The sequence below is a fragment of the Stegostoma tigrinum genome, chromosome 3 (genome assembly GCF_030684315.1).
Source record: "Stegostoma tigrinum isolate sSteTig4 chromosome 3, sSteTig4.hap1, whole genome shotgun sequence".
Lineage (NCBI taxonomy): Eukaryota > Metazoa > Chordata > Chondrichthyes > Orectolobiformes > Stegostomatidae > Stegostoma > Stegostoma tigrinum.
The window spans coordinates 4,613,219-4,631,576 of NC_081356.1; the positions used below are offsets into that span (position 1 = coordinate 4,613,219).

Genomic DNA, 18,358 nt, shown 5'->3' on the forward strand with positions numbered 1-18,358 from the left:
TAATTATCCCTTTTACAATTTGTCCAGCTAAGTAAACCTATCTGCCACTTTATAAACAGCCCTTCCACTTCTGATCCTATATTGACCTACCTTTTGTATACTCAGTTGATCATTGTCAAAAGTAAAATGCTTGATTTTAATCTACCCAATACTAAAACTAGTTCATCAAATTTCAAACAAGACATTTGCAAAATCACACCCTTGTAGCAAGTCCTGAGTTTAAGGTCAGTGTGCTTTTAAGAGGCAAGCCCAAGGAGGTGGGTGGTGGGTGGTACATTGGAATGTTCAGTTCTTAAACCTTTTTGACTTGATCATACATCTTGCTTCAGCAGTACACTGTGTGTAGCTTATCTGAACAGGCTGTTTCCTCTTCCCAGGTGGTAATACTACCTGCCAAGTGTCAGATTTCATTTGTCGTGATGGACAATGTGTGCCCAGTAAATGGCAGTGTGATGGTGTTGCTGATTGTGAAGATGGATCTGATGAAGCCTCTGACGTTTGCTGTAAGTATCTAAACACTGGAGTGAGATTCCTGCAACACTTGGATGTTGACACCTTCAGTTGTGTCGGTCAAATGCTAGAGTAATACAGTAAATAGCATAGAAACAGGTTCTTCAGCCCAAACTGGTCCATGGTACTAACTCTGCTTGTTCCAATTGACTGCGTTTTGTCCATGTCCTTCTAAACCCTTCCCATTTACATACTTGCCTCAACTACTTTCTGGCAGTCCATTCTATATATACATAACTCCTTGCATAAAGTTGCCCTTCAGGGCTTCATTTAAACTGCACCCCCTCCAGGTTTAAACCTATGTCCTCTAGTTTAAAATTCCCTGGGTGGGGAGAAAGAGAATAAAGACTGGGCTGTCAATCAATGCCCCTCATGATTTACACACCTCAGTAAAGGCACCTGTTTCCAAGGTGGGGTGGTGTTGGAGGTGGAAGAAAGTCCTATCCTGGCCAACATCCATAAACTCAGCCCTACTGGGCCTGGCAACATTCTCAAATCTATGCACACTTTCCAGTTTGACAGCCTTTCCCACAACAGGGTAGCCAAACCTGTGCACAATATTCCAAGTGTGGTGTCACCAACATCTTGGACAACTGTAACATAATGTTCCAACTCCTTTCCCTCAAGACCTTGACTGATCAATGCCAGCATGCTATGTGCCTTCACGACCCTGTCAGTCTGCGGTGCTGCTCTCAACCAGCTATGTACCTGTACTCTTGCACCCCTCTGTTCTACAATACTCTGCCTTCCTATTTTATTGCACAAGTCCTACCTTGGTTTGACTTTGCAAAGTGTAGCACCTCACACTTATCTGTAAGGAATTGCATTTGCCAATCCTCAGCCCACTTTCCCCTGATCAAGACCTTCAAATTTGATAACCTACCTCACTATATCAATAGTACTACTTAACACTAATTTCATGTCATCGACAAACTTGCTAATCGTGCCTTGTATATTCACATCCAGATCACTGTAAATAATGAAGGTCCCAGCCCCGACCCCTGTGGCACACCACTAGTTACAGGCCTCCAGTCTGAGAAATAACATACAACTGTCAGCCCCTGCTTCCTAACATTGAGCCAATTTTTGAATCCAGCTAGCTCTCCCTGGATCATGTGACCAACAATTGACTAGCATGCCAACTGAGACCTTGTCAAAGGCTGAAGTCCAGATAAACCATGCACTGCCTACCCTTGTCAATCCTCTTAGTTTACCTCCTGAAACTCCAAGATTTGTCTGACATGACTTTCATGCACACATCCATACTGATTATCCCTGATCAGGTCTTGTTCATTTGAGCTTGTCCCTGGGTATCCTCCCCAATAACTTAGCACAGTCAGGCTCACTGGTCACTGGTTCCCTGGCTTGGCTTGTCTTTGCTATCTTTCTTAAACAATGGAATGACATGTAGCCATGTTCCAGCCTTCTGGAAATTCAGCTAAAAACGAAGAAAATCTCAGGACCTCTGCATACTAATTGGATTAATACATCTTTAAATTCATCAGTCAGCTGTACAGCATAGAAACTAGACCATTTGGTCCAACTTATCCATGCCAATTGGATATCCTAACAGTACATTTGCCAGTATTTGGCCCATATCCCTCTATTCATGCACCCATTCAGATACAATTGCAACATTTAAAATGCACTAGTCTCCTCCTCCTTTCCTCCTGGTAGTTCATTCCATATACACAACCCTCTTTCTTAAATTGGCCTTTTAGGTCCTTTTTTAAGTCTTGTGCACTTTACCTTAAACATATGCCCTCCAGTTTTGGATTCCTACCTTGGAAAAAGACTTATTCACATTCCTGGTTTTCTCAATTGTTTTCAATTCACTGCATATAACTTTTAAAAATTTACACAAACTTTAACAAATTTTAGCTTTTTTTAAGATGTTGCTTTCTTTTGAATTGCTGTCATGGCTAATGTCAGCTCGCTCCTTTTCATACTTTGTACTTAGATTGTCCATAGCTTCCCTTTTACCATTACACATTTTAAAGTAGAAATAACTGGTGGCATCTGTAGTACAGCAAAATCTTTGAACTTTTTAATCTGAAATTATCCTTTTAATCATAGCTACTGAAATAAAATTAACTAGTTTCAATAAGTGAAAAAGGATGCAAAAATGAGTTGCTATTTAAATGTACCTCTAGCTTGTTTTTAATAAAAAGAAACTGGCTGCATTTGGCACACGAGCCAATTTCCCTGCCATCATTAAATTGGCAGGAACTAAAAAACTGAACATGCTCAGCATTCTTAAAACAGTGATTTACTATCACCTGTTTGTCATCAAAGCACTGTTACATTGGTCCATGGCCGTTTGAAACGGGGGACAGAAATAGTATGAAAGTTACATGATCTCTCAATGTGCTGCTTTTTCCTTGAATGGACATACCAATCATATTTGATGCAAACATCTTCTCACAATGCATTTTTAAGAACTCATTACCCCCACCACAGGGACAATCTTTCTTGTATGTGTGCCTAATTGGTTTTCTGAAATTATGGTAACTGTTCTTAAAATTGGTCTTAATATTCTTTTAGATACTAGCATCTGTCACATGAATGAAATTAGCTGTGGCTCTGGCTCCTCCCAGTGTATTCCTGCGAGTTGGAAATGTGATGGAGAAAAGGACTGCAGTACTGGCAGCGATGAAGCAAATTGTGGTAGGTCAACCTCAATGACAGATTTTAAATTAGCATCCGTACTGAGTGAGTGAACACTGCAACACAATGTGGGGGGGGGGGTGTGGTGGTGCAGGGGAAAGAATTCAAGGCTATACATGTGCATGGTCTAGAGTAGATCTATTGAAAAGGTTTTTAAAATTAAATAGGAATAAACCTAATCTCCTTCTTTTTTTTGCTTTGAAGTGTGTAGGCTCAAATCAGCACTTGAAATAGCCACTGAGACTGCAACACCTAACTTGTGATCTCAGCCCTCCTCTCCCTCCCTCCCTCCCTCCCTCCTCCCTCCTCCCTCCTCGGGGGGGAAAAAGTCACACTGATCCTCAACTGCACATTGACTGGCCCTTGGGCACCAGGCAATACTCCAAGCTCTAGCTTGCCACTAGCTTTATTCTAACCAGTGCTGCTCATCTACTGACCCACTACCTGATGCAGGATCTGGCACAGCCTGGACTTTTTGGTTCCCTATTGAACTGCAGGGAACATGTTTAGTGCATCATCACTGGTGTGTGGAATATTTGGCTGCCTCAGCAGAATTTGTAGCCATCAGCATCTTGAGGAAACAGCTGAAATGACCTTACTCTGGATCCAGGGCTAGTTTGTTCCAAATATCACTCTGGGATGGCAGCATGGCAACAATTCCTTCCCACATCCCTTGCTCTAACAGACTGAAACCTCTTCCCATTCAAAAAATGATCATGCATAACTTTAGGCAGTGAAATGAGCAGTCAGCCACACTGCAGCTTTGAGCCTGATGTTTGCATATTTCTCTTCACTCACTAGTCCTGCAGGTTTTCAAACAGTTAGTACTGCCATCACCTAGGTTGAAGAAATCCAGGAATTGTTTTGTAGATAGCATCTCCTCTTCCATGCAATGATTTAAGAACTGGAATTCAGACAGCTTGTGTACAAATTATTAGCTAAACTTAACAGTCCTTGTTAAGAATCTTGGATCCAACATGTTACAATATCTAAATTTTGGTCTATTAGGAATCCCAATGTTTTTAGGTCAGTTTAAACACTTTTTTCCTCCTCCCCCTCCTAGGTAACCTTACTTGCAGTCCAGGAGAGTTCACTTGCTCCAGTGGTAGATGTGTTTCCAGTGTGTTTGTCTGCAATGGGGAAGATGACTGCAGTGATGGAAGTGATGAAAGAAACTGTGTGCCATCTATCTGTCACCCACATGAGTTCCATTGCAATAATTCCAAGTGCATTCCCTTGGATTGGGTGTGTGATGGCCATGCCGACTGTGGCGACCAGTCTGATGAATCTCCAGACCACTGTGGGCACAACACTGTTCTCCCTGTGACTTGCTCCCCTGATGATATTCGGTGCCATTCTGGTGAATGCATTCACAGTAAATGGTTTTGTGATGGTGATACTGACTGTAAAGATGGAAGTGACGAAATTAATTGTCGTAAGTTATTAGCTGTAGCTTCATGGTTTTTTGGCCAGTTGTGACCCCCTTGCTGTGGGGGGAGGTGGGGGAGGGGAGAGGAGGAATGAAACCATCTCCTCCAGCCACAATGATAAACAGTAGATAATTACTAACTGAAGGGGATTGCAACTTGAGAACTAACACCTTTTTCGTTCACCACATTTCTTTTTTGTAGTCAAGCCACTTCCCCTGCAGAGTCACCATGATTTCCTCTTTCACAAGATTTTAGGTAGTACTATCTCGTGATCTGGTCGGTTTTTGCTGATTTTTTTGACTCTGGCTCTTTCCAATGCCATGTTAATTTTATTTCAAAATGAGTTGGTTAATTTAGGCTATTAGCAGAAAACATCTTTTTCTATCATTTCAGTTGAAGTTTTTTAATGAATTTTATCTAGACTAGATCTCTGATCTCCATGTATAATGCATTAGTTTCTCTTGTACAATTAAACTTTTCATGTTTAATTTTATCCCATTGACCAGGTTTAGAAATACAAATCCTCACAAACATTGCATTGGGCATTTCCTTGGCCTCCCCTCTACTGAATTTTTTTGCTTTAAGATGCACTTTGATCCTGACAGCTCTATATTCAATTATATTTGAATAATGGCACTGATTTACTTGACACCATGTATGCAGCACTTCCAATCCTCTGTCTTGGATGAAGCACTTGTGTAGTGTAGGAGCCTAAATTTTGAGTTTTCAGTTCTGCCAAATGGTTTGGCAGTTAATTGGCTCATACTTCTCCAACTGGAGAGCTCGAGGGTATCCCATCAACATCCTCAGCTCTACCAAATCATATGGCATTTAACTTGAGGCTCAGTATGGCAAAGAAAACTGTCCTATAGATCAACACTTGATTCTCCAATTTGTGACTTTGCTTAAACAATATGGAAGTTCTTTATGAAAAGTTCAAATCCATGTTAATACACTACATCAGGCTTTAGGATATAGCCTATTTGTATTAGAAGTAATTCTGCAAGGACAGCTTGTCAAGTGTTATAGAACAGTACAGCTCAGTACAGGCCCTTCAGCCCACAGCATTCTGCCAAACTTTTACCCTAATCCTAAGGTCTATCTAACCTCTACCCCTATCTTGTACTATATCCATATACCTATCTAATAGCCTCTTAAACACTGCTAATGAGGCCAACTCCACTGCCCCCTCCAGCAATGCATTCTATGCCCCTACCACTGTCTGAGTAAAGAACCTACCTCTGTCTCCCTTATATCTACCTCCTCACTTTAAAGCTATGCCCCCTTGTAATAATTACCTCCAACCTACGAACAAGTCTCTGGCTGTCCATTTTATCTATCTATACCTCTGATCATTTTGTACACCTCTATCAAGTCACCTCTCATCCTTTGTCTTCTAAAGAGAAAACCCTTAGCACACTCAACCTTTCCTTTATAAGACCTTCCCTCCATTCCAGGCAACATCCTGGAAAATCTCCTACCTTTTTTCCAATGCTTCCACATCTTTCCTGTAATAAGGTGACCAGAACTGGACAACACTCCAGATTTGGCCAAATCAGGCTTTTGTATAGCTGGAGCATAACTTCACAGCTCTCGAACTCAATCCCTCTAATGAAAGCTAACACACCAAATGCCTTAACTCTAGCCACCTGGGTGGCAGTTCTCAGAACTGTGGACATGAACCCCCAAGACCCCTCTGCTCCTCCACACTGCCAAGAATCTTTCAGTTAACCCTGTATTCTGCTTTCAAGCTTGCCCTTCCAAAATGAGTCATTCAAACTTCTCAGTTAAACTCCATCTGCCACTTCTCAGCCCAGCTCTGCATCCCATCAATGTCCCTTTTCTGTAACCTAGAACAGCCCTCCACACCATCCACAACTTGACCCACCTCCATATTGTCCACAAACTTAATCCACCCTTCCAGATTATTTACAAAAATCTTTCAGATCCTTGTGGTGCACCACTCATAACTGAGCATGTTGAAATTTTTTTTGTCCACTACCATCCTTTGCCTTGTAAGGGTCAGCCAGCTCTGCCAGTCAGCCACATTGCCTGCTCTCCTCCGCCACCACCCCCCCCCCCCCCCACCCCAGCTCAAAGTTCCTCAATTCTAGCACATCTTCCTTACTAATGTCTGCTTCCTCTAGCCAACCAGCCTGTTTCACACTATCCTCCTCTACAACTAGGTCCCTCTCAGTTGTGAATACTGAAGAGGGGTCCTTGATGAATACTTCTCTCTCTTTAGGTTCCATGCAGAAATTCCCTTTACAATCCTTGCATTTTGCAAGCTCCTTGTGCATGTGGAGGGGTGCATCTTCAATTGATACACCATGTAGGTCAGAATAGCTTCTAAAAACTTCAGAATGAGTCTTGTTCAAGTGTAGTTTGGTAACACTCCAATGCATTGGAATAACAAACTTGGGCAAATCAATATTTATAATGGAAAATATTTCAGTACTAGTAAATGCTACATTTGTTTCTATTTTGTTTTTTTAGCTCTGCTAACATGTAAGCCAGATACTTTCCAATGTGATGGAACATGTCTTCCTGGAAACATAAAGTGTGATGGTGTTTGGGACTGTACTGATGGAAGTGATGAAGTCAACTGCAAGAGTGGTAGGTTTATAGCATATTGCTAAAAAACAATCAAAATTTTAGGCTTCTGCTCTCACTAGTGTTTTTCCTCTTTTAAGCATTAGAATGTACAGGACCCAATGACTTCAAATGCCAAAGTGGTGAATGTATAAACATATCTTTAGTGTGTAACAAACATCAAGACTGCAAGGACTGGAGTGATGAACCCATTAAAGGATGCCGTAAGTGTTTAAACTGGTGTATGGTCCTGAATTCAAGTTTGGTGATCATTAAGTGCTAATTTGACTGGACTATTGTTTACATTAGCTGCCTTGGTTCTAAGTCTTGTGTCTGTGTAAATTTTGAACTTTAGTAAATGACTAAAATGTTTGTACACTGCCAGAAGTAATGACCAGAATCTGTTTAAAATACTTATTTGGAGAACAGTTAGCCAGTACTCTGGGGGAAATTCCTCTGCTTGTGAAAGTAATGCATCAGATATCATGCACTGTTCAAGGCTTTAATGTCCCCCAAACAGCTTATCTATTTGTTCCTTGAGCAAACCTGCTGGGCACCAAGTTGGGTTTTAAACTTTTTTTGGAATTGCTGACCAGTTCAGAATTGCCTGCTCTATCACTCTCTCTCTGACTCTGACTCTGCTTGCAAGTAGGCTAATGCTACAGATGCACCTGCTTGATTTTTGCAAACACACTTGTTGCACGTTCCCATCTACAAATTTTGTGCTCTTGGTTTCAACTATAACATGTCAAAGGGAAAGGGTTTTTAGTGTTTGCTTATTCATAAACTTATCTAGGGCAAAGAAGGGGCTTGGAAATTTAAATGACAACCAGTTTCAGTAGCTGAATGTGTGGGGCTGGATGAACGCAGCAGGCCAAGCAGCGTCTCAGAAGCACAAAAGCTGATGCTTCGGGCCTGGACCCTTCATTGGAGAGGGCTCTGAAATAAATAGGGAGAGGGGGAGGTGGACTAAAGATAGAGAGAGAAGATGATGGGTAGAGAGGAGAGTATAGGCGGGGACATAGGGAGGGGATAGGTCCATCCAGGGAGGATGGACAAGTCAAGGAGGTGGGATGAGGTTAGTGGAGGTGTTCGACAAAGTGGTCCCCAAGCCTCTGCTTGGCTTCCCCAATGTAGAGGAAGTCACACCTGGGTGCAGTGGATACAATATACCACATTGGCAGATGTGCAGGTGAACATCTGCTTGATATGGAATGGGGGGGGCGCGCGGGTGGCGGCAAGTGTAGCACCTCCTGCAGTTGCAGGGGAAGGTGCTGGGGTTGGAGGGGAGTGTGGAGCGGACAAGGGAGTCAATGGTCTCTCTGGAAGGTAGACAAGGGTGGGGATGGAAAAATGTCTTGGGTGGTGGGGTTGGATTGTAGATTTTCCTGCAACATCCCTCTCACCCCACCCCAAGAGGATCCCCCTCATTCTCACATACCACCCCACCAACCTCCCTAGATAAAACGCATCATCCTCCTGACACTTCTGCCATCTACAATCCAACCCCATCACCCAAGACATTTTTTTCCATCCCCACCCTTCTCTGCCTTCCAGAGAGACCACTCTCCATGACTTCCCTTGCCTGCTCCACACTCCTCTCCAACCCCCAGCACGCTCGGCACCTTCCCCCTGCAACTGCAGGAAGTGCTACACTTGCCCCCACACAACCTCCCTCTCCCCCAGGCCCCAAGATGACATTCCACATTGGCAGATGTGCAGGTGATCTGCTTAGTGTGGTGTACTGTAACCACTGTACCTGGTGTGGCTTCCTCTACATTGGGGAAACCAAGCGGAGGCTGGGGGACTGCTTTGCAGAACACCTCCTCTAACCTCATCCTACCTCCTTGACTCGTCTGTCCGTCCCTGGATTGGCCTATCTCCCCCGCCTCCCCATCTGGGCCTGAAACACCTGCTTTTCTCCTGAGATGCTGCTTGGCCTGCTGCGTTCATCCAGCTCCACACTTTATCTTGGATTCTCCAGCATCTGCAGTTCCCATTATCTCAGTAGCTAAATTTCTTGTTTGAAATAACTAGCATGCAGATGAAGCATTCAGGTGCTGAAGTAGTAATTTTTAACCCTCAAGTTAAAATTGCAACCTGTAAGACTACTCCTGGGTTTGCATTGAGACTGCATAAGCAAGCATTGAAAATCCTTCAGTATGAAATTTTATTTTTTAAAAAAATCCCCTTTTCAAAGAAGCCCCACATTTTAAATTCCTCATGGTATGAAGGCATTACCTATTCCTAGATCACCATGAGGATGAACATTTGACAGCTCAAACCTGGATATTGCCCACATTTTACTACTCTTTAAGCACTTATTGCTTCAGTGTCTGACTTGGATATGGTGCCATGAAACCACAATTCTTTTGTCCAGTGTTGAACCTGCTGTCCCTTTTTTTTAGTCCCTCAGTTGACCCTCTTGTCAATAATCTCACAGGTTTGGCAGCATCTGAAGAAAAATCAGTTAATATTTCAGGCCCTGAGGAAAGGTCACTAGACCTGAAACACTAACTCTGATTTTTGTTTTTCCTTCTCAGATGCTCAGACCTGCTGAGCTTGTCCGGCAACTTCTGTTTTTGTTGCAGATCATGGCATCTGAAGTTCTCTTGGATCTAATGAAGTAGTAATCGGTCCAGTTAGGCTTGTCCTGATTTTGCTCACCAGAAATGCCTTGGCATCTGATGCAGAAAGCTGACCATAATGTATCGTATCTATACTAGAACATTCTGCTAGGTCTATAGCAGGATCTGGAGCACGTCCATGTACTAGTGTCAGAATATTGACTGGGCTCAATCTTTGCATATCCAGTGTCATCATGAATTTTTTTCAATTACTGGAATGTAGCAAACTTTTTGCTGAAGACTGCTTTTGATAAATCCATTCATCTTTTTAGCTGGTGAATAGTGCAAAAAAACTATAGCATTTGCAACAACGTGCTGGGCTGCCCCCTCTTTATGGATCAATAACTTGTGGACTCTCCTGCTTTAGCATATCATTGTCTACCACCGTCTGACTGGGCTGCAGTGTTAGATTAACAAAGTGTGGAGCTGGATGAACACAGCAGGCTGAGCACCAGCTTTTCTGAAGGGTCTAGGCCCAAAATGTCATCTCTTGTGCTCCTAAGATGCTGCTTGGTCTGAGTTCATCCAGCTCCACACTTATCTTGGATTCTCCAGCATCTGCAGTGTTAGTTTGGTTCATCATGTAGTCTGCTGAGTGCATGGGGTGCATCAATAGCACAAGCAGTCTGTATTTTTAACATTAGGTTGACATCTAATTTTTTGGGGGGGATATGGCTTGTGTTTGTATACCTGTCCTTAACTTAGTTTGAAGTTCCTCAGATGTATGTTTTTGGGAATGCTATTTTTTAAACCAACCTGAGCTTCTCTTGAAGAAAAGGCCACAGTATAATACTGTGTTCCTGTGTTGCTTAAATTGCATTCGGATGCTCTTGTGTAAACCCATTTGTGCTTTTCATTCGATCGGAATTAAAATGCAACTTTGATAGCATAATTAAGCAAGCTGTTGCTCACAGAACACTGGAACTTGGATTTTCTGATGTTTGCATGTATTAAAGCTTGTTATAGCTAAAATCCTTAAACTTTAGCCAGTGTAACGTTGATTTAGGTTATACTGGGAAATTGAGAAGTTGATGTCTGGATTTCTCTCTTAGATGTGAATGAATGTCTACTGAATAATGGGGGCTGTTCTCACAACTGCACCGATCTGGTTATTGGTTACAAATGTGGATGCCCTGCAGGCTTCCATCTGTCTACCAGGACTTGCATAGGTAAGTTCCAAAAGCTAGCTGATGGAAAAATGGGCCACCTTCAAATATTGAAGCAAAACTGATTTAAACTTTTTTGTCCAGATGTTGATGAATGTCAAACTCCTGAAACCTGCAGTCAAATTTGCATCAATTTGGAAGGTAGCTACAAGTGTGAATGTCACCAAGGATATCATATGGATCCAGCTAATGGGGTTTGCAAGGCAGTTGGTGAGTATCAGTTACCTACTCAACTTTTTAAAATATCTGAACTCTCCATGCCAGGAGTTTCTTTGACCAACCCAAACTTCTGCTTTTTTGTTTTGGTTTAAAGCTTTATCCTTGGCATCTGCAAACTTCACTCTGTGTACCTAGCTAAGCAAAGACAGATTGAATGTGAAAGTGTAAATGGTATTTTGAGGTACCTAATTTGCAATCCACAGACACTGGCCTCACTTTTTATTCTCTCTCCAATATATTTCGCAACTTCTGTGCAGTTTGAAGTTATTGAAACATTGGATTCGAGAGCAAGAACAGGCTAACTTGGCTTCTTAATTCTGTTCTTGTTCACTTAATCTCCGCTCGGAGCAGTAATCTTATCCACCTTTTTCCTGTGCTCTTTAACAATACCAAATCAAATTGTTCACTTGCTCTCTGCTATCTCTTACACTTGACAGAATAGAGGAAGTGATAGTGTTGAAGGTGCCATTCAACCCCTTGTCTTGATACTGCCTCTTCCAATGAGCACTATCACCCACAGGAAAAACCCCAACTTTACCTAGCCGTGTGCACTTAAATAGAAATCCAAAGTGCTCTAATGCCTTGGTGTTTTTTTCCTAAACCTGCCTCCATTTCCCTTGCACACAGTACATTCCATTTTCCTAATGTCTCAGGCTTTGAAAGCCTATGTCCCTCTTTTTTTTTTTTTCTCCTGTGCCCTCTGGTTACTGACCCTTTTTTAAGGTAGCAGATTGCTCTGCCAGCAAACGGTTTCTCCACCACCGCACATCTCCCCCTGCCCGCCCCCCCCAAAAAAAATCTGGTCTGTTTGTTTTTCTTCTGCAATTAGAACTTCTCCAAAACAACAGTCTGTTTCAGCCTATCAACTAATAGTTCTCCTCCCTGGAAACGCTTGTGCACAGTATCCAATGCACCCTACTTGAAATGTGGTTCCGAGACTCCCTACGCAGTACTTCAGCTGAAATCCTATTCGGCTGATTTTGTTCAATGCCTGATTTATTGTATAACACTTTTTTTCTGCATTTTGTCTTACCATTGTTGACCTAGTTCTAAATATGTTGCATTAGTGTTTTGCTGTTTTTAACCAGTTTCATGTCCATAGGGAAAGAACCATATTTGATCTTCACTAACCGGCATGACATTCGGAAACTAGGACTGCATCATCACGAATACACTCAAGTAGCTGTGCAGTTGAGAAATGCTGTAGCATTGGATGCTGACATTGCTGAACAAAGAATATACTGGGCTGATGTGGGTCACCAGGCAATTTTCAGGTAAAGCACTGCCTGAGAATTTAAAACTTGGAGTATTTGAGTTTTTAAAAATTTCTGGATTTTAAAAAGCTTGTTTTAATTTGCTGCAGCAATTAATTGGTGCTCCAAAGACATTCCTTTAGTAACATTGTAAATACCAGCTCCTTGCCATAAGCTGCTTGAAGTTTTTTATATTGGCAAGCTTTTCTTGTTAAAAATCTTAGTTTAATTTTGCTATTGTGTGAAACGGAGCAACATCTCAGGGTAAACAATTACTTGTCATTCTGTTTAGTATGTCTGTTAATAAATTGAAAGACCAAGCTGGTAAATCTGTGGTGGTCCGAGATCTAGAAATCCCAGTGGGAATTGCTGTTGACTGGATTTACAAACACCTCTACTGGACTGATCGTGGTAGTAAAACTATATCTGTTGCAACACTTGATGGAACCAAAAGAACTGTCCTCTTTAACACTGACCTAAAAGAACCAGCTTCTATAGAAGTTGATCCACTATCTGGGTACAGTATTTAACTTTTTAATTCTTTGTTATTGACACCAGTGTCAAATTTTGTACAAAAGGTACAATTTTTATGGTAATCACAGTAAATGCTAATCTATAAAACTAGTTCAAGTGTTTGAGGGAGCCCTTCAAACCTCTAAGCTTAAAGAAGCTGTTAGCTACATTGCTTTGTGCTGTGAAACTGAGGAATTGAAATGGGGAAGTGGTACATTTGGGTATAACTAACATGGAGAATCTATTGACATTCAAGACAACAGCTTCTATAAGCCATTAGTTGAGTATGTGCTAAATATGTAATTCCTGTGATAAAGGAACAGAATTAGGCTATTCAGGCCACTTGAGTCTGCTCTGGTCATGGCTGTGTTCCTCAACTCCATTCTCCTGTCTTCTCCCTATAACCCCTGTATCCACAACCCATCAAGAATATGTCTTCAACATAGTCAATGACTTCAGGCTCCAAATAGCAATAAATTTTTCAGATTAACCAGCCTCCAGCAGAAATTCCTCCCTTTTTCCCTCTTGAAGGGTTTCCTCTTCACCTGAGGCTGTGCCTTTTCAAGGCCCTAGTCTGTTCACGAGCAGAAACCTCTCCACATCCAAGCCTGTTAGCACTGTATTAAATTCCCATGCTGCAAGTATGGACCCAGAGTCTTCAACCATTCCTTCATCCCTGGGATCAGTCTTGTAAACCTCCTCCTGATCCTTTCCAAAGCCAGCTTATCCTTCCTCTCTAGATACAGTGCCCAAAACTACTCAGTATTCTAAATCTAGTTGTACGAGTCTTGCACAGCCTCAACAGTGTGTTTTCTGCCTTAGCATTCAGTGGGCTAGAATACAATCATTACATTTTGCCTTCCTGCATGTAAACGTTGAGTTTTGAGAATAGAGCCTCTAACTTCCTATCAAGTGCATAAATGCTTTCTATCTACTTTGTGCCATCTGGCACTACTTTTCAATTCTTAGCCTGTCCAATCCTTCTACAGCCTCCCTGCCTCCTCAACACTGTCCCTCCCTCCTTTTTTTGGTCTAGTATAAAATTGGGCTTTTGAGGTTGTCTACATTCTCCTAAAGTGGCTCATGCGAAGGATCTTTTGTGAATCAAATGGAACTAGACTACTGTTCCTCTTAGTCACCTGGGTCAAAATCCTGAACCCCCTTCACCTCCATGTATGGTTCACAACTTTTGAAGGCAATTGAGGGGCCATAAATGGTCTAACACAATGCCCACATCCCATGAAGAATCAAGCCCACTAGGGAAATGTTCATATTCCAGCCAGAAATGGATGTCTAGCCCAAATAATTCTAAATTTGTATTAACTTATTCTGTTACGATCAAACTTGAGGAATTGCTTTTTGTTAGCAAGCAGGTTGTAGTAAATGTAAATGTTCTGTTTCATCTAACTTTTTGCCTTTTTAAGATTTGTTTACTGGTCAGACTGTGGTGACCCTCCCAAAATAGAAAAATCAGGAATGAATGGTATGGGTCGACAAGTCCTAGTTACTGGATGGATTCAGCAGCCAAATGGAATTGCACTTGGTTAGTAAAACTCCTCCCTGATACATCTTTCAGTCTGTTGTTAAATTAAAAACTTGAACAGATTTTATTTTGGCTGCCTTCAGATCTAGTGAAAGGCCGCCTCTATTGGATTGACTCCAAGTTGCACATATTGTCAAGTATTGATCTCAATGGTCAAGATAGAAGGGTAGTGCTGCAGTCCAAGGAATTCCTTGCTCATTCGTCTGCAGTCTCAGTATTTCAGGTGAGATGAAAATGTTTACATGTATTTTTAAACAACATGCTGCCTCCAGTGTTTTTGTTTTTAATATTGAACTTGAGTAACTAGTGTGCCTATTGATTAAATCTCTACCTTTTTTGTGGCCTCCAGCCCAGAAGAGTAATGCCATAACATGAAGCACCACAAATTTACTCTGATCCAAACACAAGGTGTTGTAGTCACAATGTGCAGCACTAGTGAAGGATTTCACTTTACCTCAGATATGCACAAAGGCAGTTGCTTGATGCTTAGAAACTCATGAAATAATATTATATCAAAAATATGTTGACCCTATCTGTAGTGTCAGATTAATTGACATCTGCAGTTCCTCCTTGTGCGGAACTGAAACATGATCAGTTGGATGCCATGTCTCTCAGCCACTTATTCCCTATTATCTGTACATGCTACTGTTGTCAGTTTTGTGGGATTCTGCTGATATTTAAGTTCATTTTGCTTTTGAAGATCATGGTCTTAAATTGTAAAAAGAACCAACTGCAGAAGGGATCCATCTTTGCCCCTATTGCTCACTAACTTGGTATAGTTCTGGAGGGGAGGGGAGAGAAGAGTCACCAGGGACAATTTTAAGAGTAGAAATGATTTCTGTTCCAGGATAGTGTCTTCTGGATTGATGAGGAAAATGAAGCTATTCATGAAGCCAACAAGTTCACTGGAGAAAATCTTGTAACTTTGGTTTCTAATCTGAATGGACCTAAAGATGTCATTATTTATCATGAGTTGATGCAGCAATCAGGTAAGCTTTGGCTGTAGAAAGACAGCAAAAATGAGTTGTTTTGTGTGAAAGCTATTTTTAATAGCTAATAGCAGTTGTCTTTCCCTAATATCCTGGATATTTGGCTCTTCTGTGGACATAAATTTGTCAAGCTTAACCAGTTTCCCCAAGAATAAATCCATTGTGGTTTAGGAAGAATAAACACTTTGGTGTTTACCTGTTGGTTTGAGTGCTATTTCAGAATTTGTGGAGTGAATGCTCCAGTATCTTTCTCCAATGTAAGTGAGTTGGAAATGCATTCATAATGCCAGCACTGCCCAAATTATGAAACTCCTTACTTTTCTGCCAACAGGAATGTAAGACCATGTGCAGTTCAGCCCCAAGCCTCCTGTGCTATTCAACAGGATCATTCTGATCTCTCACACCATATCCTGCATTGGCCACAATTCCTGGCTCTGTCCCCCAGCCAAGAATCCCAATCCCAATCCCAATCCCAATCCCCCCAACCTGTGCTCAATACTATTGCCCTATATTGACAATTATGTGAATGAACTTGCCTCCACTGTAATGATCCTCCCCTAAAAAGGGACCCAGACTTGTGGTATAGTTGTAATGGGACTTGACAAGCAATCCACACAGACCAATACTTTCAGAGGATGGGTTGATATCTTTTCGCTACAGCTGCTTAAATTTCAGGCTTCAGTTGCGCCTTGAATGTAAAGTTCATCAGTAATAATAAGAGATATCATTGCTGCAGAACCCATCTGGTTCAGTTACATCCTCCATAGGGGTATTCAATAGAATTTCTAACAAGTGGTTATTTGAGTTTGTAGTCCACATTAATTTTAACATTGTTCTACACCTTTTTGACTTTTTATCTGCAGGAAGGAACTGGTGTGATATACCTAAGAATGGAGCTTGTGAATACATGTGTGTGCCTGCCCCTCAAATTAGCAGCTCTTCCAGGAGATCGACCTGTATATGTCCACTTGGAATGACATTAGAGGATGGGTGGTATTGTAAAACAGGTATGTGGGATTTTATGGAATCTAAGTGCTGTTTTGTTTTGGAAAAGTAGGGAAGAAGTAAAACAAATTCACCTGAGGCCTGGCAGACAAGTGACCATTGTGTAAACAGCTTGTGGTAAATGGAAATATTGGCTAACTCTGAAATCTAGTCAGTACTCGTCTTATCCAAAATGTTCACAATCTGCAGGCAGTTAATAGAATAAATGTTGAAGCTCAGCAAGAAACTTGTGGATGTACTTTACACAGGTCTTCAGTTTGCTCCTACTTGTGCTTGAGATTTTGAATTTGTCTTGTTTTGAAGTATTTGGCATTAACTTCAACCTGAGAATCCTTTTTATGGTCATATCTTTAGTTTTACCATGGGTGTCAAAGAAACATAATTATCTAGCAGAGAAATGTCAATGAAATTTCTGCCAACTAGCCTGCTTGATCTGTTTGTCATTTGCCTCAGGTAGACGAGATACTTCAGTAGCACTCGTATTCTGCAAACTGTTTTAAGACTTTTTTGGTTTATAATTGCTAGGTAACGTGACCTGTAAGCCATCAGATTTTATGTGCCCAAGTGGAAAATGCATACCTAGCCGGTGGTTATGTGATGGTAATGCTGACTGTAAATATGGATCTGATGAAAGCCCTGAAATATGTCGTAAGTATCCACTTTCTGGATGGAATGGTGCACATGCATCACATACTAAACCATACCTTTAATGGGAATATGTTGTACTGCTTATAGCTCTTAGTTTTTCAAGTTTTCTTGCCTCGAAGCGTTTACACTTCAACCTCTTAATTCATCTGCATGAACAGTGCAGAATTTGGAACACCTATGTAATACTTGCAGCAGGTGAGGTACTACAGAGCTTTCAGATGACTAGTTAAACTTTTTTAAATTCAATATTTTCAATTTTTTCTTTACAATAGATCCTCTTGTTTTGGATTATCTAAATTCTTATGATCTGGTACTTTTTCAGATGGGAAAATGTGTCAAATCCATGAAATAAGCTGTGGACCTGGAACATCCCAATGTATTCCTGTCTCTTGGAGATGTGATGGTGAAAAGGATTGTGATAACGGTGGTGATGAGGAAGATTGTGGTAATGTCAATTTTAAATACAGCTTGCATCTGCATGAGGTAGACAGCGAAGGGAGTTGAGCTCCCATGAACATGATTTGTGCAGAGTACCTATGCTGTGGTACCACTATCAAAATAGAGCTGGGCATGAGCTATGTTTTTTGGGATCTACCCACCACTAGACCTGTTGGAATATAAAATAGTTTTAATACTTTTTCAGTGAGGGGAGAAACTCTTAACTGCAGAAGCAAGGAGCAAACTGGACTGTAATCTAGCAATTTTGCTGAAGTCTAAGTATCATTCTGATAAAACTACAGTGTATTTACTCCATTGCTAGTATCTTTTTGTGTGGTGCACAAATCGTAGTGCTCCTGGTGTGGTCAAATGATCTTTTGGCAAAGCCAAAACATCAGTCTGTCAGGACTGCCTCCGTCTAAACCCCTTGCTTTCTGGGAGTAAGAGATATTTGTACAAGCTGGTTGCCTTCCTTGGATTTTAAAAGCTTGAAAGCACTTCATGAAACTTGAGGTGGAAAGGGGTGCTAAATTTTCAGCTGCTTGGTCTTTCTAGGACTAAACTTGGATCTGGCTGAAACTTTAGGCGTTCAGAAATGGAGGTAAATACCCCAAATGGCAGTGTTGAGAACTACACCTGTCTATGTTGGGTCAATTTGGAGGTTTATTCAAAAAATGGGAGCTCAAGTTAACTGCTCAGCTGTTTTCAGTGCTGGCTGTTTGTCAAATACAGTAGTTTTGAATTTGAAGATAATACTT

At 41.3% G+C, this 18,358-nt stretch overlaps 1 protein-coding gene across 1 annotated transcript in view; it reads left to right on the forward strand.

Annotated features, from left to right (window-relative positions):
- Positions 1-18,358, forward strand: part of LOC125450671 (low-density lipoprotein receptor-related protein 2-like) — a 160,715-nt gene that overhangs the window by 47,193 nt on the left and 95,164 nt on the right. The window contains 15 exon segments of the mRNA XM_059642582.1: positions 378-503; positions 3,055-3,177; positions 4,241-4,612; positions 7,104-7,265; positions 7,307-7,423; positions 10,879-10,995; positions 11,077-11,202; positions 12,314-12,485; positions 12,757-12,981; positions 14,402-14,520; positions 14,604-14,743; positions 15,368-15,509; positions 16,373-16,516; positions 17,040-17,162; positions 17,485-17,607. Coding sequence (XP_059498565.1) covers positions 378-503; positions 3,055-3,177; positions 4,241-4,612; positions 7,104-7,265; positions 7,307-7,423; positions 10,879-10,995; positions 11,077-11,202; positions 12,314-12,485; positions 12,757-12,981; positions 14,402-14,520; positions 14,604-14,743; positions 15,368-15,509; positions 16,373-16,516; positions 17,040-17,162; positions 17,485-17,607 — 2,331 coding nt within the window.